This window comes from Notothenia rossii, assembly GCF_949606895.1.
Source record: "Notothenia rossii genome assembly, chromosome: 1".
Classification (NCBI taxonomy): Eukaryota; Metazoa; Chordata; class Actinopteri; order Perciformes; family Nototheniidae; genus Notothenia; species Notothenia rossii.
Genome location: NC_136912.1, coordinates 306,107 through 327,247, shown reverse-complemented (window position 1 = coordinate 327,247; position 21,141 = coordinate 306,107). Strand labels below are relative to the sequence as shown.

Here is a 21,141-nt window from a genome sequence, read left to right as displayed (position 1 = left end):
ATATATTACTGTAGTTACTCTGTGTATTACTGTGTATTACTTTAGGTAATATGTATTGCTGTAATTATATATTTGCATAGCATTACAGATATATTCATGCAGTATTTTTGATATATGACTGCATTATTCCTGAAGTATAACTGTGTTTTACCGTTATTTAATGCAGTTTCACAGTACCCCCACAGTACCCCCACAGTACCCCCACAGTATCCCCGCAGTACCCCCGCAGTACCCCCGCAGTATCCCCGCAGTACCCCCGCAGTATTCTCGCAGTATCCCCGCAGTACCCCCGCAGTATCCCCGCAGTACCCCCGCAGTACCCCCGCAGTACCCCCGCAGTATCCCCGCAGTACCCCCGCAGTATCCTCGCAGTATCCCCGCAGTACCCCCGCAGTATCCCCGCAGTACCCCCGCAGTATCCTCGCAGTATCCTCGCAGTATCCCCGCAGTACCCCCGCAGTACCCTCGCAGTACCCTCGCAGTATCCCCGCAGTACCCCCGCAGTATCCCCGCAGTACCCCCGCAGTACCCCCGCAGTACCCCCGCAGTATTCCCACAGTATCCCCGCAGTATTCCCGCAGTATCCCCGCAGTATTCCCACAGTATCCCCACAGTATCCCCGCAGTATCCCCACAGTATTCCCGCAGTATTCCCACAGTATCCCCACAGTATCCCCACAGTATCCCCGCAGTATCCCCGCAGTATTCCCACAGTATCCCCACAGTATCCCCGCAGTATCCCCGCAGTATCCCCGCAGTATTCCCACAGTATCCCCACAGTATTCCCACAGTATCCCCACAGTATCCCCGCAGTATTCCCACAGTATCCCCACAGTATCCCCACAGTATTCCCACAGTATCCCCACAGTATCCCCGCAGTATTCCCACAGTATCCCCACAGTATCCCCGCAGTATCCCCACAGTATTCCCACAGTATCCCCGCAGTATCCCCACAGTATCCCCACAGTATCCCCGCAGTATCCCCACAGTATCCCCACAGTATCCCCACAGTATTCCCACAGTATCCCCGCAGTATCCCCACAGTATCCCCACAGTATCCCCGCAGTATCCCCACAGTATCCCCACAGTATCCCCACAGTATTCCCACAGTATCCCCACAGTATCCCCACAGTATCCCCACAGTATCCCCGCAGTATTCCCACAGTATCCCCGCAGTACCCCCACAGTATTCCCACAGTATCCCCACAGTATCCCCGCAGTACCCCCGCAGTATCCCCACAGTATCCCCACAGTATCCCCACAGTATCCCCACAGTATTCCCACAGTATCCCCACAGTATCCCTGCAGTATTCCCACAGTATTCCTGCAGTTCCTCCCTCCTGTGTGGATGTTCAGCCGCTCATGTTGATGCAGAGCCACTGAGGAGGAGAGCAGCTGTTACTCATTCTGTGTGACTGTACAAATATGTGAATTGCTGTATTTATTATGGATCAACATTTTAAAATAAAATAATTTAATAAAATATCAGAGTGAAAATATAACAGTTTTCACCTCGGAGAGGCTCAGCTCCACACTTCCTGTCCCGCCTCCATCCAGCGCCTGGAACGCTCCTGAGAAACACCACAGAAGAAGAAGAAGACTCAGCAGGACTCCTTGTTTCAGATTCAAACTTGAATATAAAGCCAGTATCTGTCGGACAAGCCTCATCAAAGTAGAATGTGTGGTTCTGCAGGGTGATGCTCTGTCACTGAATTATATTAGTGTTGTTTGTGTTGGTGATGCGTGAACGTACTGAACATGGCCTCCAGTTTGACCAGGCAGCAGGTGAAGTTGTCGAAGTCGATGACCTCGCTGTCGGCGTATCGAGCGACCAGCATCTGGTGCTGCTGGCTGTTCAGTTTGAAGCCTGCGGACACAGGGTCAATAAAGGTCATTCAAAACATGGGGGAGGACTACTTCCTGTGGACAACGCCACTAGATCATCAGCAAGACTCAAAGAGACTCGTGAGACTCAAAGAGAAGAGACTCAAAGAGACTCAAAGAGACTCGTGAAACTTGTGAGACTCGTGAGACTTGTGAGACTCAAAGAGACTTGTGAGACTCAAAGAGACTTGTGAGACTCAAAGAGACTCAATGAGACTCAAAGAGACTCAAAGAGACTCGTGGGACTCAAAGAGACTCAATGAGACACAAAGAGACTCGTGGGACTCAAAGAGACTCAATGAGACTCAAAGAGACTCGTGAGACTCAGAGAGACTCAATGAGACTCAAAGACACTCAAAGAGACTCGTGAGACTCAAAGAGACTCAAAGAGACTCAAAGAGACTCATGGGACTCAAAGAGACTCAATGAGACTCGATGAGACTCAAACACACTCAAAGACACTCAAAGAGACTTGTGAGACTCAAAGAGACTCAAAGAGACTCTTGAGACTCAATGAGACTCAAAGACACTCAAAGAGACTTGTGAGACTCAAAGAGACTCAAAGAGACTCGTGAGACTCAATGAGACTCAAAGAGACTTGTGAGACTCAAAGAGACTCAAAGAGACTCGTGAGACTCAATGAGACTCAAAGACACTCAAAGAGACTTGTGAGACTCAAAGACACTCAAAGAGACTCAAAGAGACTCACCTGCGTTCTCCAGAGCCAGCCGCATCTCGTAGGAACTTATGCATCCAGATTTATCCAGATCAAAGTCCTGGAAGATTCCCTGCAGAGAAATATGTTCACAAGAACTCAGAACCTGATACAGAACTCTAAAACGGTTCTCCCTCTGAACCTGATACAGAACTCTAGAACGGTTCCTGCTCTGAACCTGATACAGAACTCTAATACGGTTCCTGCTCTGAACCTGATACAGAACTCTAGAACGGTTCCCCCTCTGAACCTGATACAGAACTCTAGAACGGTTCCTGCTCTGAACCTGATACAGAACTCTAATACGGTTCCTGCTCTGAACCTGATACAGAACTCTAGAACGGTTCCCCCTCTGAACCTGATACAGAACTCTAGAACGGTTCCTGCTCTGAACCTGATACAGAACTCTAATATGGTTCCTGCTCTGAACCTGATACAGAACTCTAGAACGGTTCCTGCTCTGAACTTGATGCAGAACTCTAGAACGGTTCTCCCTCTGAACCTGATACAGAACTCTAGTACGGTTCCTGCTCTGAAGCTGATACAGAACTCTAGAACGGTTCTTCCTCTGAGCCTGATACAGAACTCTAGAACGGTTCCTCTGCAGAACCTACCAGCCACTTTCGGATCTTGTTCCAGAGGATCTGGAATTCCAGAAGGCCGAGGCGGAAGCTGCCGTCTTTCTGATCTGGAGTTAAGGTCCAATCTTTTTCCTGTGAACACACGAAGAACACACAGCAGAACCAGCGGAACCACAAAGAGTGGTGTAAACACATAACCTCCAGTTTAAACCAGTAGCTTCCGGTGTGAACCAGTAGCTTCCTGTGTGAAGACCAGTAACTTCCCGTGTAAACCAGTAGCTTCCTGTGTAAACCAGTAGCTTCCTGTGTAAACCAGTAGCTTCCTGTGTAAACCAGTAGCTTCCTGTGTAAACCAGTAGCTTCCCGTGCGAACCAGTAACTTCCTGTGTAAACCAGTAGCTTCCCGTGTAAACCAGTAGCTTCCTGTGTAAACCAGTAGCTTCCCGTGCGAACCAGTAGCTTCCTGTGTAAACCAGTAGCTTCCTGTGTAAACCAGTAGCTTCCTGTGTAAACCAGTAGCTCCTGTGTAAACCAGTAACTTCCTGTGTGAACCAGTAACTTCCTGTGTGAACCAGTAACTTCCAGTTTAAACCAGTACCTTCCTGTGTGAACCAGTAGCTTCCTGTGTAAACCAGTAACTTCCTGTGTGAACCAGTAGCTTCCTGTGTGAACCAGTAACTTCCAGTTTAAACCAGTAACTTCCTGTGTAAACCAGTAGCTTCCAGTTTAAACCAGTAACTTCCTGTGAAAACCAGTAACTTCCTGTGGAAACCAGTAACTTCCTGTGGAAACTAGTAGCTTCCTGTGTAAACCAGTAGCTCCTGTGTAAACCAGTAACTTTCTGTGTAAACCAGTAGCTTCCTGTGTAAACCAGTAACTTCCTGTGTGAACCAGTAACTTCCAGTTTAAACCAGTAACTTCCTGTGTGAACCAGTAGCTTCCTGTGTAAACCAGTAACTTCCTGTGTGAACCAGTAGCTTCCTGTGTGAACCAGTAACTTCCAGTTTAAACCAGTAACTTCCTGTGTAAACCAGTAGCTTCCAGTTTAAACCAGTAACTTCCTGTGAAAACCAGTAACTTCCTGTGTAAACCAGTAACTTCCTGTGTAAACCAGTAACTTCCTGTGTGAACCAGTAGCTTCCTGTGTGAACCAGTAGCTTCCTGTGTAAACCAGTAACTTCCTGTTTATTACTTCCTGTGTAAACCAGTAGCTTCCTGTGTAAACCAGTAGCTTCCTGTGTGAACCAGTAGCTTCCTGTGTAAACCAGTAACTTCCTGTTTATTACTTCCTGTGTAAACCAGTAGCTTCCTGTGTAAACCAGTAACTTCCTGTGTAAACCAGTAGCTCTTGTGTAAACCAGTAACTTCCTGTGGGAGGATACGTCCATGAGGCTGACCATGGCACTGCACGACTCGCTGCTGAAGCCGTCCGTCTGCAGGTCTCTGTCTGAGGAACCACAGAAGAAGAACACAGCTGAGTTTATAAATCAAGAACATATATCCTAATCATATTTAGAGGAGGACTCGTGTTGTTTATAATATCCCTGTTAGCGTTGTAAGAACACATCTTACAGCTCCTGAGGACTCACGTTTGGACACGACTTGGTTCAGGATGGTCCTCAGCTCTCGCACTGAGATCTCCATGTCCTGAAATATTTATTATCATTTCAACATTATGGAGACTTTCATCATCATCATCATCATCAAACAGGAAGTAACAATTTCACCTCTTGTCTCATCAGTTCATCTCTGAGTGAAACCTGAGAGATTCCTGCCGAAGCTCAAATCACCTTCACAGGAAGTAGCAAAACTAAATGAAGAAACTAATATTTAGATTTTTCACATCCAACCTTTCACACCGACACGCTGAAGACTAAATATATTATGATGTACTGACGAGTACCCGTCATTACCCGTCAGTACCCATCAGTACTCGATGGTACTCGTCAGTACTCGTTAGTACTCATCAGCACTCGTCAGTACCCGTCAGTACCCATCAGTACTCGTTAGTACTCGTCATTACTCGTCAGTACCCGTCAGTACCCATCAGTACTCGTTAGTACTCGTCAGTACCCATCAGTACTTGTTAGTACTCGTCAGTACACGTCAGTACCCGTGAGTACTCGTCAGTACCCATCAGTACCCGTGATTACTAGTTAGAACTTGTCAGTACTCGTCAGTACCCGTCAGTACCCGTTAGTACCCGTCATCACTAGTCAGAACTTGACAGTACCCATCAGTACCCATGATTACTAGTCAGAACTTGTCAGTACCCGTCAGTACCCGTCAGTACTCGTCAGTACACTTGAGGACTCGTCAGTACCCGTCAGTACCCGTCAGTACCCGCCAATACTCGTCAGTACTCGTCAGTACCCGTCAGTACCCGCCAATACTCGTCAGTACTCGTCAGTACTCTTCAGTACCCGTTAATACTCGTCAGTACCCGTCGGTACTCGTCATTACCCGTCAGTATCCGTCAGTACCCGTTAATACTCGCCAGTACCCGTCAGTATCAATCAATCAATCAATCAATCAATCAATGTTTATTTATATAGCCCAATATCACAAATGTTACATTTGTCTCAGTGGGCTTCACGGTTAGTACAGAATATCAGTATGACAATACGACACCCTCTGTCCTTAGACCCTCTGTCATCAGACCCTCTGTCCTTAGACCCTCTGTCCTTAGACCCTCACATCGTACAAGGAAAAACTTCCGGAGAAAAGCCCACAGTTTAAAGGGGAACATGGAGAAACCTCAGGGAGAGCAATCCAGGACTCAGGACCGCAGCAACAGGATCAGCCACGACTCAAGATCCCGGCGTATATATACACCAAAAAGAAATTTGGGGAAGCTGGGTTAATGGGAACATGAGAGTACACAGGTATAGACAGAGAGAAGGAAGAAGTAAGATGTCCCCCGACAAACTAAGCCTATATCAGCAAAACTAGGGGCTGAATCTAATCAGCCCTAACTATAAGCTTTATCAAAAAGGAAGGTCTTAAGCGCACTCTTAAAAACGGATAGGGTGTCTGCCGTCCGAACACAAACTGGAGGCTGATTTCTCAAATGTGGAGCTTGATAAGAAAAGGCTCAATCAGTACTCGTCAGTACCCGTCAGTACCTGTCAGTACTCGTCAGTACCTGTCAGTACTCGTCAGTACCCGTCAGTACTCGTCAGTACCCGTCAGTACCCGTCAGTACTCTTCAGTACTCTTCAGTACTCCTCAGTACTCCTCAGTACTCTTCAGTACTCCTCAGTAAACAGGAAGTTTCAGACTCACGTCTCCGGACAGCTGAGCAAACATCGACCTGAAGGAATCATCAACGTTGTCCTCCGAGATCGACACCTGTAGAGAGGAAGAACAAGTAACAGGAAACAGGAAGCAGGAAGCAGGAAACAGGAAGCAGGAAATAAGAAGCAGGCAGCAGGAAGCAGGATGCAGGAAGCAGGAAGCAGGAAGCAGGCAGCAGGAAACAGGAAGCAGGAAGCATGAAAAAGGAAACAGGAAACAGGAATTATATTATAAGAAATAGGGTTTTATTTTACAATCTGAAAATTGTGGATTCTGTATCCAAATGAAACACAACGTGATGAACACAGTGAGCAAATTAACGTAATTAAAGAAAAACATTTGTTACCTCTTCTTCTAAGTTAGCCTCCACATTGTCGTCCATCTCCCTGAAGACACACACACACACACACACACACACACACACACACACACACACACACACACACACACACACACACACACACACACACACACACACACACACACACACACACACACACACACACACACACACACACACGTTGATATCTCCCTATAGTGTTTGATAACCATCAGAGATCTGTAGAGACTCACGTTGTGTCGGCTCTTCTCTCCGTGAAGACCCTCAGCACGAAGTCGGCCTCCTGTGACGGCTCGAAGGTGGACGGCACCACCAGGTACTCACCTGGCGGGAGGCGGAGCCTAGCGCTCACCTCTCTCAGGTTGATGAAGGTTTCAGAGCGAGCGCAGGACGAGTGGCGCAGGAAGAAGTCCTTCTTCATGTGGACGCTGGGACAGCCGGACAACTGACGGAGGGACAGACGGGTTACCATAACAACCTAATAACCTGTGCAACAGCATCACCTGGGACTCAAAGCATGCTCTGAACAGAGAATATGAACTGCTACCATCTGATGGAGATTCAATAAAGTCAGCCTAAAGCATCCTCTGTGCTCCAGTCAGCCTGAAGCATCCTCTGTGCTCCAGACAGCCTGAAGCATCCTCTGTGCTCCAGTCAGCCTAAAGCATCCTCTGTGCTCCAGCCTGAAGCATCCTCTGTGCTCCAGTCAGCCTGAAGCATCCTCTGTGCTCCAGACAGCCTGAAGCATCCTCTGTGCTCCAGTCAGCCTGAAGCATCCTCTGTGCTCCAGCCTGAAGCATCCTCTGTGCTCCAGACAGCCTGAAGCATCCTCTGTGCTCCAGTCAGCCTGAAGCATCCTCTGTGCTCCAGTCAGTCTGAAGCATCCTCTGTGCTCCAGCCTGAAGCATCCTCTCTGCTCCAGACAGCCTGAAGCATCCTCTGTGCTCCAGCCTGAAGCATCCTCTGTGCTCCAGACAGCCTGAAGCATCCTCTGTGCTCCAGCCTGAAGCATCCTCTGTGCTCCAGACAGTCTGAAGCATCCTCTGTGCTCCAGACAGCCTGAAGCATCCTCTGTGCTCCAGACAGCCTGAAGCATCCTCTGTGCTCCAGCCAGCCTGAAGCATCCTCTGTGCTCCAGACTGAAGCATCCTCTGTGCTCCAGACAGCCTGAAGCATCCTCTGTGCTCCAGACAGCCTGAAGCATCCTCTGTGCTCCAGCCAGTCTGAAGCATCCTCTGTGCTCCAGACAGCCTGAAGCATCCTCTGTGCTCCAGACAGCCTGAAGCATCCTCTGTGCTCCAGACAGTCTGAAGCATCCTCTGTGCTCCAGACAGTCTGAAGCATCCTCTGTGCTCCAGACAGTCTGAAGCATCTTCTGTGCTCCAGACAGCCTGAAGCATCCTCTGTGCTCCAGACAGTCTGAAGCTTCCTCTGTGCTCCAGACAGTCTGAAGCATCCTCTGTGCTCCAGTCTGAAGCATCCTCTGTGCTCCAGACAGCCTGAAGCATCCTCTGTGCTCCAGACAGCCTGAAGCATCCTCTGTGCTCCAGACAGTCTGAAGCATCCTCTGTGCTCCAGACAGCCTGAAGCATCCTCTGTGCTCCAGACTGAAGCATCCTCTGTGCTCCAGACTGAAGCATCCTCTGTGCTCCAGACAGTCTGAAGCATCCTCTGTGCTCCAGACAGCCTGAAGCATCCTCTGTGCTCCAGACAGCCTGAAGCATCCTCTGTGCTTCAGCCTGAAGCATCCTCTGTGCTCCAGACAGCCTGAAGCATCCTCTGTGCTCCAGACAGTCTGAAGCATCCTCTGTGCTCCAGACAGCCTGAAGCATCCTCTGTGCTTCAGACAGCCTGAAGCATCCTCTGTGCTCCAGTCTGAAGCATCCTCTGTGCTCCAGACAGCCTGAAGCATCCTCTGTGCTCCAGACAGCCTGAAGCATCCTCTGTGCTCCAGTCTGAAGCATCCTCTGTGCTCCAGACAGCCTGAAGCATCCTCTGTGCTCCAGACAGCCTGAAGCATCCTCTGTGCTCCAGACAGTCTGAAGCATCCTCTGTGCTCCAGACAGCCTGAAGCATCCTCTGTGCTCCAGACTGAAGCATCCTCTGTGCTCCAGACTGAAGCATCCTCTGTGCTCCAGACAGTCTGAAGCATCCTCTGTGCTCCAGACAGCCTGAAGCATCCTCTGTGCTCCAGACAGCCTGAAGCATCCTCTGTGCTTCAGCCTGAAGCATCCTCTGTGCTCCAGACAGCCTGAAGCATCCTCTGTGCTCCAGACAGTCTGAAGCATCCTCTGTGCTCCAGACAGTCTGAAGCATCCTCTGTGCTCCAGACTGAAGCATCCTCTGTGCTCCAGACAGTCTGAAGCATCCTCTGTGCTCCAGACAGCCTGAAGCATCCTCTGTGCTCCAGTCAGCCTGAAGCATCCTCTGTGCTCCAGACTGAAGCATCCTGTGTGCTCCAGACAGTCTGAAGCATCCTCTGTGCTCCAGACAGCCTGAAGCATCCTCTGTGCTCCAGACTGAAGCATCCTCTGTGCTCCAGACAGCCTGAAGCATCCTCTGTGCTCCAGACTGAAGCATCCTCTGTGCTCCAGACAGTCTGAAGCATCCTCTGTGCTCCAGACAGCCTGAAGCATCCTCTGTGCTCCAGCCTGAAGCATCCTCTGTGCTCCAGACTGAGGCATCCTCTGTGCTCCAGTCAGTCTGAAGCATCCTCTGTGCTCCAGACTGAAGCATCCTCTGTGCTCCAGCCTGAAGCATCCTCTGTGCTCCAGACTGAAGCATCCTCTGTGCTCCAGTCAGCCTGAAGCATCCTCTGTGCTCCAGTCAGTCTGAAGCATCCTCTGTGCTCCAGTCAGCCTGAAGCATCCTCTGTGCTCCAGACTGAAGCATCCTCTGTGCTCCAGCCTGAAGCATCCTCTGTGCTCCAGACTGAAGCATCCTCTGTGCTCCAGTCAGCCTGAAGCATCCTCTGTGCTCCAGACTGAAGCATCCTCTGTGCTCCAGACAGTCTGAAGCATCCTCTGTGCTCCAGTCAGACTGAAGCATCCTCTGTGCTCCAGTCAGCCTGAAGCATCCTCTGTGCTCCAGACAGCCTCAAGCATCCTCTGTGCTCCAGACAGTCTGAAGCATCCTCTGTGCTCCAGACAGCCTGAAGCATCCTCTGTGCTCCAGACAGCCTGAAGCATCCTCTGTGCTCCAGACAGCCTGAAGCCTCCTCTGTGCTCCAGACAGTCTGAAGCATCCTCTGTGCTCCAGCCTGAAGCATCCTCTGTGCTCCAGACAGCCTGAAGCATCCTCTGTGCTCCAGTCAGCCTGAAGCATCCTCTGTGCTCCAGACAGCCTGAAGCATCCTCTGTGCTCCAGACTGAAGCATCCTCTGTGCTCCAGACAGCCTGAAGGATCCTCTTTGCTCCAGACAGCCTGAAGCATCCTCTGTGCTCCAGACAGCCTGAAGGATCCTCTGTGCTCCAGACAGTCTGAAGCATCCTCTGTGCTCCAGTCAGCCTGAAGCATCCTCTGTGCTCCAGCCTGAAGCATCCTCTGTGCTCCAGTCCTCTCAGTGAACACAGAGCTACAGATCAGATGCACGCTGAAGGCTCTTTGAGCAGCTCTCACTGATCCTGCTGTGATGTTCCATGTTGTTGTTTGTTTCTCATGTGTTGATGTGTGTCTGTTGATGTTCCACATGGAGCTGCTGTGATGGGTTACAGGCGGCGTAACAGACGGGGTAACACTGAGACAACGATAAAGATGAATCTGATCAACTGAAGACTGACTCACCTCCTCAGGGATCTGTGAGGGGAAACACAACAGAGACTCACGTTACTGATCACATTCTAACGTGCTAGCTAAGGGGATGCTACATCAGATCTGAGTGGTACCTGGAGACTCACGTTACTGATCACATGCTAACGTGCTAGCTAAGGGGATGCTACATCAGATCTGAGTGGTACCTGGACACTCACGTTACTGATCACATGCTAACGTGCTAGCTAAGGGGATGCTACATCAGATCTGAGTGGTACCTGGAGACTCACGTTACTGATCACATGCTAACGTGCTAGCTAAGGGGATGCTACATCAGATCTGAGCGGTACCTGGTACACAGCGAACCCGATGGTGTGCGTGTCCACTCCGAGGCGGCGGCGCCGGTCCTTCTGCATCAGAGCCACCAGAAGGCTGCAGGCCTTCTCCTCGTCCTCAGGGTCGTCGTCGTCCTCCAGCAGACACACCTTGAACTGAGGGTTGGTCCAGAACGTGTCTGCAGGGGCAGAGCATCATGGGTAATGTAGTTTCTATATGCTGGCTCAGGTAGTTAACATTTTCTACTGCACTTTTATTATATTTTTTGGGAAATTAAACGGTGGGTTACTTTTATTCATCTTTAAATTATGTGAAATGCTGACTCAGGTCAGGGTTCAGGACTCATGATGCTGACTCAGGTCAGGGTTCAGGACTCATGATGCTGACTCAGGTCAGGGTTCAGGACTCATAATGCTGACTCAGGGTTCAGGACTCATGATGCTGACTCAGGGTTCAGGACTCATAATGCTGACTCAGGGTTCAGGACTCATAATGCTGACTCAGGTCAGGGTTCAGGACTCATAATGCTGACTCAGGGTTCAGGACTCATAATGCTGACTCAGGTCAGGGTTCAGGACTCATAATGCTGACTCAGGGTTCAGGACTCATCATGCTGACTCAGGGTTCAGGACTCATCATGCTGACTCAGGGTTCAGGACTCATAATGCTGACTCAGGTCAGGGTTCAGGACTCATAATAATGACTCAGGGTTCAGGACTCATAATGCTGACTCAGGGTTCAGGACTCATAATGCTGACTCAGGGTTCAGGACTCATAATGCTGACTCAGGGTTCAGGACTCATAATGCTGACTCAGGGTTCAGGACTCATAATGCTGACTCATGTCAGGGTTCAGGACTCATAATGCTGACTCAGGGTTCAGGACTCATAATGCTGACTCAGGGTTCAGGACTCATAATGCTGACTCAGGGTTCAGGACTCATAATGCTGACTCAGGGTTCAGGACTCATAATGCTGACTCAGGGTTCAGGACTCATAATGCTGACTCAGGGTTCATGACTCATAGTGCTGACTCAGGGTTCAGGACTCATAATGCTGACTCAGGGTTCAGGACTCATAATGCTGACTCAGTGTTCAGGACTCATAATGCTGACTCAGGGTTCAGGACTCATAATGCTGACTCAGGGTTCAGGACTCATAATGCTGACTCAGGGTTCAGGACTCATAATGCTGACTCAGGTCAGGGTTCAGGACTCATAATGCTGACTCAGGGTTCAGGACTCATAATGCTGACTCAGGGTTCAGGACTCATAATGCTGACTCAGGGTTCAGGACTCATAATGCTGACTCAGGTCAGGGTTCAGGACTCATAATGCTGACTCAGGTCAGGGTTCAGGACTCATAATGCTGACTCATGTCAGGTTTAGGACTCATGATAAAGGCTCCTCACTGGGATGGTTCCTGCACCCCCCCGCGGTGCTGCCCCTCCTCCAGCCCCCCTTGAACAGAGAGCAGCTCCAGCTGCTAGAAGCTTCCGAGCTGAGAGCGTCTGGCGTCAGGTTACATATCTCCAGACGGGAAAACTGACGCAGGAACTCCTGGAAGGACATCCTGAACCACAGACAGAGAGAAAAGGTTATAGTGAGGGTTTAGACTGACCTGGGACCAGCTCCTAGTTCTGCTGCTATAGACTGAAGACTCTCCTCTTATAGTGAGGGTTCAGACCCTATGGTTCAGACTGACCTGGGACCAGCTCCTAGTTCTGCTGCTATAGACTGAAGACTCTCCTCTTATAGTGAGGGTTCAGACTGACCTGGGACCAGCTCCTAGTTCTGCTGCTAAAGAGTGGCGAAGTTCCTCCCCTTCCGGTGGACCTCCATGGGACCTTATATCGGAAAAATAATGTATTGAAGTCAATGGGGAGAGAAAGATTATCTTTCGGTCCCGTTTGAATTGTGCCACGAATTACACACATGATGTTTGTCAATTTAAAAGATAATTTTGTAAGTCAAAAAAAAAAAAATGTCGTAAAACTGTGAAGTTACACATTTCTTTGTGTGAAGCGCTCAATGAACTACAACTCTGGTCTTGCACACGTCACCAACACCAAGATGGCCGTCACGTTGGTATATTTCACCTCTTTCTTTCAGAATGAGGCGAAAAGTATTAAAAGAGGTGAAAATCACTCCAAGTCTGGGCATGTTGAGAGCTGTGGATACGAAAAAGGGGAGTTAGTCGGTTCCGTAAGAGCCAGCATGCGGGACCGGCTTTACAAGGTTTCGGTGAGTAACACGAGTGTAATGTGTAACGTTAATGTCAGCTAGCTAACTTTAGCTAACAAGGTACACTCTCGTGTTTTGTTTTAGTTGAGAACGAGCAAGAGGTACTGTTACTGGTATGATAACAACCTGGTACAAAGCACACAGGCATCTTGTTAAAGTAAGTAAATGTATTTTTAGCTATCTGGAGGGAATACATCAGTTATGACAGCACTTACGCGACTCTGGGATTTGTAGTCTTTCTAGTTGCGTATTTTTCATAGTCTTATATTTCAACAGTTTTAAGACAAACTTTTAATTTTTTGACATGGAAATGATTTTTTAAGATTGACAAACAACATATGTGTAATTCATGGCACAATTCAAACGGGATCAAAAGATACGTTTTCTCTCTCCATTGACTTCAATGTATTATTTTTTCGGAATAAGGTCCCATGATGCGGAAGTAAGTGGGCGTGACTTCGCCACTCTACAGTATAGACTGAAGACTCTCCTCTTACAGTGAGGGCTGGTTCAGACTGACCTGGGACCAGCTCCCAGTTCTGCTGCTTTAGACTGAAGACTCTCCTATTATAGTGAGTTCTGGTTCAGACTGACCTGGGACCAGCTCCCAGTTCTGCTGCTTTAGACTGAAGACTCTCCTATTATAGTGAGTTCTGGTTCAGGCTGACCTGGGATCAGCTCTACCTACCAGAACTCTCCGTCCTCCATCTGACAGAGCAGCTCATCTTTCTCTGCAGAATCAACGCTGCTCCACTCAGAGGAGCTGAAACACACACACACACACACACACACACACACACACACACACACACACACACACACACACACACACACACACACACGCACACGCACACGCACACGCACACGCACACGCACACGCACACACACACACGCACACACACACACGCACACACATTGTGAAACATTTTGAACACTCTTAAAACAACAAAATACAGATTAAAACTCACTTTATGCGTAAATGCGCCGCACCTATGCACTCTACAGTTTCAGTTTTAGCTCCGGCGCTAAAAGTTCTCCAGCGTGCTCCACAAGCACCCCCTCTTTGAACAGCTGTTTGGACCTCCTTTTGAGAGCAACAAGAAAACACGGGTCAACAGCGTCGCGGATGAGCTACGGGATTACTGCCAGCAGACACCCCATATCCCCACAATGGATCCCCCCGTTTAGCCAATTTTTCCAGGAGCTAGCTGGCTACACCAGCACCACAAGTGAACGGATGTTTTCCCTGGCAGGCAACAATGGCACCCGACAGCGGTCAAGCCTCCTTCCCTCACATGTTGATGCTTTGGTCTTCCTTAACGCAAACCGAAAAACCTGGAAGGGTGGACGTCGTTATCGAGGAGGACAGTGACAGCGAGTAAAGTGTTGCGCAATGCGCACTGGATTTACGTTGCATTTATGTTCTTAACCTGTTAAGCCCGAGAGACCCCGGCAACGGGGGCCTCCTGCAACATCTTGCAGGAAACAGCGTCTGAGGGCATGTTCATTTAATAAACTATGAATGTCCATGTAACGGGTAGAAACTCATCTAACTGATCATTTTAATTTTCTTTAAAAAAAAAAAACCCACAATGCTAACGCTGAGCCTCTGAATTAGCAACGAGCGAAAAATGCTAACAGATGACTGCACAGAAATTCACTCACAAAACCTTATTATTTATCTTTGCTGCACATCCAACACATCGTTTCACGTCGTGAGGGGACACAGAATTTAGGGGTACCCTCATTATCATTCAATGATAAGAACTCTCGGAGATAATAACAAGAACACACATCAAAACATGTGGAGCTAGTTAGCTAGAAACGCTAACATGGCTCACCTGTGTCGTAGTCTGGTCAAAAGTGGTCTTCAATGGCATTAAAACGATAAAAACACTGCTGAAGTTAATCCATAGGTTAATCCAATGTGTCTGTGTCCCCTTGAAATGATTTCTGATAATCCATAAGCAATAAACCTGCTTTTCCGTTTCCAGATGTCAGAGCGAGAGATAGCTTCACTCTGGTTCAAAACTGCGTGCGCAAAGCCCCCACCTTTTTGTTTTACCATGTGTGTGTCTGGGGAAATCTCCCTTCGATTCTATTGGCTCTAACGGTCAGAAAGAGATGTCAAACACCAAAATCGACCAATGGGTTCCAGAGAACCGGTAAATTCCCCATTTCCACCCAAATCACCTCAGAGGTGGAGTTTTGCTAGATCTGTCTAAAAAGGTAAAATGTCACTTGTTTTGCATCAATCTTGATACAGGGTACTTATTATATGTTGTACTTTGGATTCCTAAAGCTTTTAGTCTACTAACCCATCATCCAAGGTTAGCTTTCACTCTAAGTAAAAACATATTTTTGGACGGACACTATAATTTACAGTTTTTTACTATGTTCAATCTGAATTTTCTTTAAAATAAAAACATCTATATTGATACTGGCTTTTCAACATCCAACTCACAGGTTTATCATTACTTTGAGAAAAAAGATTATTAATGTAACCCTTTTAGGGAAGATATGGTCATTTGTTCTGGGAATGTCATTTTGGAGCCTGAGACCTGAAAAACAGGCTCGGGGCTTAACAGGTTTTTAACAGAGTTTTTGCAGTAGATTTGGTGAGTCCAGTTACTGTTTCTAATTTAATCAGCCATGTAACCCAAATGAAAATGCTTCTTTCTTACAGTGTTTAACGTAACTGTATGCATTGCAATACAAAATATAGTTTTACACCTCTCTTTGTATGTCTTTATTATGACGTAACAACTATACTCGACTAGTCGACTACTATTTTGAAAAACTTGTCGACGAGTAAATATTGGTAGTTGTGAAACCCCTAACACACACACACACACACACACACACACACACACACACACACACACACACACACACACACACACACACACACACACACACACACACCTGTCACTCCAGGCTCCGGTCCACTCCACCTGTCCCCAGGGGTTCCTGATCCGGATCAGAATCTCCTGACGACCTCGGTACTCCACCTGACAGGAAACAGAGGGTGTGCGAGTGTGTGTGTGTGTGTGTGTATGTGTGTGTGTGTGTGTGTGTGTGTGTGTGTGTGTGTGTGTGTGTGTGTGTGTGTGTTCGTGCGTGTGTGTGTGTGTGTGTGTGTGTGTGACTCACCTGTCTGAGGGACGTCACAGAGTAGGCGTGACCTTTCACCAGCTTCCTGAAGGTCACAGCTTCCATGTCCACAGCACTGCTGATCTGAGGGAGTTATATTAGAGTAACATTAGCGTTCTGTTAACGTAACATTCTGTTAGCGTAACATTAGCGTTCTGTTAACGTAACATTCTGTTAGCGTGACATTAGCATTCTGTTAGAGTAACATTAGCGTTCTGTTAGCGTAACATTCTATTATCGTAACATTAGCATTCTGTTAGAGTAACATTAGCGTTCTGTTAACGTAACATTCTGTTAGCGTAACATTAGCGTTCTGTTTGCGTAACATTCTGTTAGAGTAACATTAGCGTTCTGTTAACGTAACATTCTGTTAGCATAACATTAGCGTTCTGTTAGAGTAACATTAGCGGTCTGTTAGCGTTCTGTTAGCGTAACATTAGCGTTCTGTTAGCGTAACATAAGCGTTCTGGTAGCATAGCATTCTGTTAGCGTAACATTAGCGTTCTGTTAGCTTAACATTAGCATTCTGTTAGCGTAACATTAGCGTTCTGTTAGCTTAACATTAGCATTCTGTTATCATAACATTAGCGTTCTGTTAGCGTAGCATTCTGTTAGCGTAGCGTTCTGTTAGCGTAACATTAGCGTTCTGTTAGCGTAGCATTAGCGTTCTGTTAGCATAACATTAGTTTTCTGTTAGCGTAGCATTAGCGTTCTGTTAGCATAACATTAGCGTTCTGTTAGCTGCTGATCCAAAGAGCCTCACACGGGGCGCCACACTTCTTCAGGTCCTCATTAACACACACTCTAAACAGGAAGTATAAATATATAAATCAATATGTCTCTGTAGACCAGTGTTTCTCAAAGTGGGGGGCGCAGAGGCATGACGGGGAGCGAGAGGCCAGGTGGAAAAATGGTTTGAAAATGATTGATTTGAAAATAATATGATACAGTGCTATTACGTCTGGGTCTCTGTGTTTCATTAAAGCTCGGCTCTGTGTGTGGAACGAGCCATGTTGTGTGCGTACGCGAGCGAGAGAGAGAAGAGAGAGAGAGTGCAACGTGTTGGGGGGTCCCGACTTTTTATTTTCTCCAAAGGGGGGGGCTGAAAAGTTTGAGAACCACTGCTGCAGACTGACGTCGATGGAGCAGCCGAGCAGCGAGCCTCGGCTCAGCGCCCGGCCGATGATCCTCTGAAGTCCCTGAGGAGCTTTCTTCAGATCGAAGCTCTCACACACTCCGCCGGTGAAATCCTCAAAACCCTCAGAAGTGCTGCCGCCGGAGAGAGCCTCGTAGGACCCACACAGCCTGAGAACACACAGGAAACACACAGGATATAGAGAGGAAACACACAGGAAACACACAGGATATAGAGAGGAAACACACAGGAAACACACAGGAAACACACAGGATATAGAGAGGAAACACACAGGAAACACACAGGATATAGAGAGGAAACACACAGGAAACACACAGGATATAGAGAGGAAACACACAGGAAACACACAGGATATAGAGAGGAAACACACAGGAAACACACAGGATATAGAGAGGAAACACACAGGAAACACACAGGATATAGAGAGGAAACACACAGGAAACACACAGGATATAGAGAGGAAACACACAGGATATAGAGAGGAAACACACAGGATATAGAGAGGAAACACACAGGAAACACACAGGATATAGAGAGGAAACACACAGGATATAGAGAGGAAACACACAGGAAACACACAGGATATAGAGAGGAAACACACAGGAAACACACAGGATATAGAGAGGAAACACACAGGAAACACACAGGATATAGAGAGGAAACACACAGGATATAGAGAGGAAACACACAGGAAACACACAGGATATAGAGAGGAAACACACAGGAAACACACAGGATATAGAGAGGAAACACACAGGATATAGAGAGGAAACACACAGGAAACACACAGGATATAGAGAGGAAACACACAGGATATAGAGAGGAAACACACAGGAAACACACAGGATATAGAGAGGAAACACACAGGAAACACACAGGATATAGAGAGGAAACACACAGGAAACACACAGGATATAGAGAGGAAACACACAGGATAGAGAGAGGAAACACACAGGATAGAGAGAGGAAACACACAGGATAGAGAGAGGAAACACACAGGATATAGAGAGGAAACACACAGGAAACACACAGGATAGAGAGAGGAAACACACAGGATAGAGAGAGGAAACACACAGGATAGAGAGAGGAAACACACAGGAAACACACAGGATATAGAGAGGAAACACACAGGATAGAGAGGAAACACACAGGATATAGAGAGGAAACACACAGGATATAGAGAGGAAACACACAGGATATAGAGAGGAAACACACAGGATATAGAGAGGAAACACACAGGATATAGAGAGGAAACACACAGGATATAGAGAGGAAACACACAGGAAACACACAGGATATAGAGAGGAAACACACAGGAAACACACAGGATATAGAGAGGAAACACACAGGATAGAGAGAGGAAACACACAGGATATAGAGAGGAAACACACAGGATAGAGAGAGGAAACACACAGGATAGAGAGAGGAAACACACAGGAAACACACAGGATATAGAGAGGAAACACACAGGATAGAGAGGAAACACACAGGATATAGAGAGGAAACACACAGGATATAGAGAGGAAACACACAGGATATAGAGAGGAAACACACAGGATATAGAGAGGAAACACACAGGATATAGAGAGGAAACACACAGGAAACACACAGGATATAGAGAGGAAACACACAGGAAACACACAGGATATAGAGAGGAAACACACAGGATATAGAGAGGAAACACACAGGATATAGAGAGGAAACACACAGGATATAGAGAGGAAACACACAGGATGGATATAGAGAGGAAACACACAGGATAGAGAGAGGAAACACACAGGATATAGAGAGGAAACACACAGGATATAGAGAGGAAACACACAGGATGGATATAGAGAGGAAACACACAGGATATAGAGAGGAAACACACAGGATATAGAGAGGAAACACACAGGATGGATATAGAGAGGAAACACACAGGATAGAGAGAGGAAACACACAGGATATAGAGAGGAAACACACAGGATATAGAGAGGAAACACACAGGATGGATATAGAGAGGAAACACACAGGATATAGAGAGGAAACACACAGGATATAGAGAGGAAACACACAGGATATAGAGAGGAAACACACAGGATATAGAGAGGAAACACACAGGATGGATATAGAGAGGAAACACACAGGATATAGAGAGGAAACACACAGGATAGAGAGAGGAAACACACAGGATATAGAGAGGAAACACACAGGATATAGAGAGGAAACACACAGGATATAGAGAGGAAACACACAGGATATAGAGAGGAAACACACAGGATATAGAGAGGAAACACACAGGATATAGAGAGGAAACACACAGGATATAGAGAGGAAACACACAGGATATAGAGAGGAAACACACAGGATATAGAGAGGAAACACACAGGAAACACACAGGATATAGAGAGGAAACACACAGGATATAGAGAGGAAACACACAGGATATAGAGAGGAAACACACAGGATATAGAGAGGAAACACACAGGATATAGAGAGGAAACACACAGGATAGAGAGGAAACACACAGGATATAGAGAGGAAACACACAGGATATAGAGAGGAAACACACAGGATATAGAGAGGAAACACACAGGATAGAGAGGAAACACACAGGATATAGAGAGGAAACACACAGGATATAGAGAGGAAACACACAGGATATAGAGAGGAAACACACAGGATAGAGAGGAAACACACAGGATATAGAGAGGAAACACACAGGATAGAGAGGAAACACACAGGATATAGAGAGGAAACACACAGGATATAGAGAGGAAACACACAGGATATAGAGAGGAAACACACAGGATATAGAGAGGAAACACACAGGATATAGAGAGGAAACACACAGGATATAGAGAGGAAACACACAGGATAGAGAGGAAACACACAGGATATAGAGAGGAAACACACAGGATATAGAGAGGAAACACACAGGATATAGAGAGGAAACACACAGGATAGAGAGGAAACACACAGGATATAGAGAGGAAACACACAGGATATAGAGAGGAAACACACAGGATATAGAGAGGAAACACACAGGATATAGAGAGGAAACACACAGGATATAGAGAGGAAACACACAGGATATAGAGAGGAAACACACAGGAAACACACAGGATATAGAGAGGAAACACACAGGATAGAGAGAGGAAACACACAGGATATAGAGAGGAAACACACAGGATATAGAGAGGAAACACACAGGAAACACACAGGATATAGAGAGGAAACACACAGGATATAGAGAGGAAACACACAGGATATAGAGAGGAAACACACAGGATATAGAGAGGAAACACACAGGATATAGAGAGGAAACACACAGGATAGAGAGAGGAAACACACAGGATAGAGAGAGGAAACACACAGGATATAGAGAGGAAACACACAGGATATAGAGAGGAAACACACAGGATATAGAGAGGAAACACACAGGATATAGAGAGGAAACACACAGGATATAGAGAGGAAACACACAGGATATAGAGAGGAAACACACAGGAAACACACAGGATATAGAGAGGAAACACACAGGAAACACACAGGATATAGAGAGGAAACACACAGGATATAGAGAGGAAACACACAGGATATAGAGAGGAAACACACAGGAAACACACAGGATATAGAGAGGAAACACACAGGAAATAGAGAGGAAACACACAGGATATAGAGAGGAAACACACAGGATATAGTGTAC

The 21,141-nt window shown here is 47.0% G+C and overlaps 1 protein-coding gene across 1 annotated transcript in view; it reads right to left on the bottom strand.

Moving 5' to 3' along the window:
- Positions 1 to 1,242: 1,242 nt before the first annotated feature.
- Positions 1,243 to 21,141, bottom strand: part of capn1b (calpain 1, (mu/I) large subunit b) — a 26,341-nt gene continuing 6,442 nt past the window's right edge. The window contains exons 6-22 of the mRNA XM_079687902.1: positions 17,434 to 17,602; positions 16,298 to 16,381; positions 16,070 to 16,155; positions 13,833 to 13,907; positions 12,313 to 12,473; positions 10,917 to 11,080; positions 10,600 to 10,611; positions 7,050 to 7,261; positions 6,823 to 6,862; positions 6,465 to 6,530; positions 4,769 to 4,826; positions 4,562 to 4,626; positions 3,213 to 3,281; positions 2,593 to 2,671; positions 1,753 to 1,866; positions 1,512 to 1,570; positions 1,243 to 1,378 (exon numbers count right to left, since the gene is read on the bottom strand). Coding sequence (XP_079544028.1) covers positions 1,352 to 1,378; positions 1,512 to 1,570; positions 1,753 to 1,866; positions 2,593 to 2,671; positions 3,213 to 3,281; positions 4,562 to 4,626; positions 4,769 to 4,826; positions 6,465 to 6,530; positions 6,823 to 6,862; positions 7,050 to 7,261; positions 10,600 to 10,611; positions 10,917 to 11,080; positions 12,313 to 12,473; positions 13,833 to 13,907; positions 16,070 to 16,155; positions 16,298 to 16,381; positions 17,434 to 17,602 — 1,540 coding nt within the window. The 3' untranslated portion in view covers positions 1,243 to 1,351. The remainder of the gene's footprint in view (positions 1,379 to 1,511; positions 1,571 to 1,752; positions 1,867 to 2,592; positions 2,672 to 3,212; positions 3,282 to 4,561; positions 4,627 to 4,768; positions 4,827 to 6,464; positions 6,531 to 6,822; positions 6,863 to 7,049; positions 7,262 to 10,599; positions 10,612 to 10,916; positions 11,081 to 12,312; positions 12,474 to 13,832; positions 13,908 to 16,069; positions 16,156 to 16,297; positions 16,382 to 17,433; positions 17,603 to 21,141) is intronic.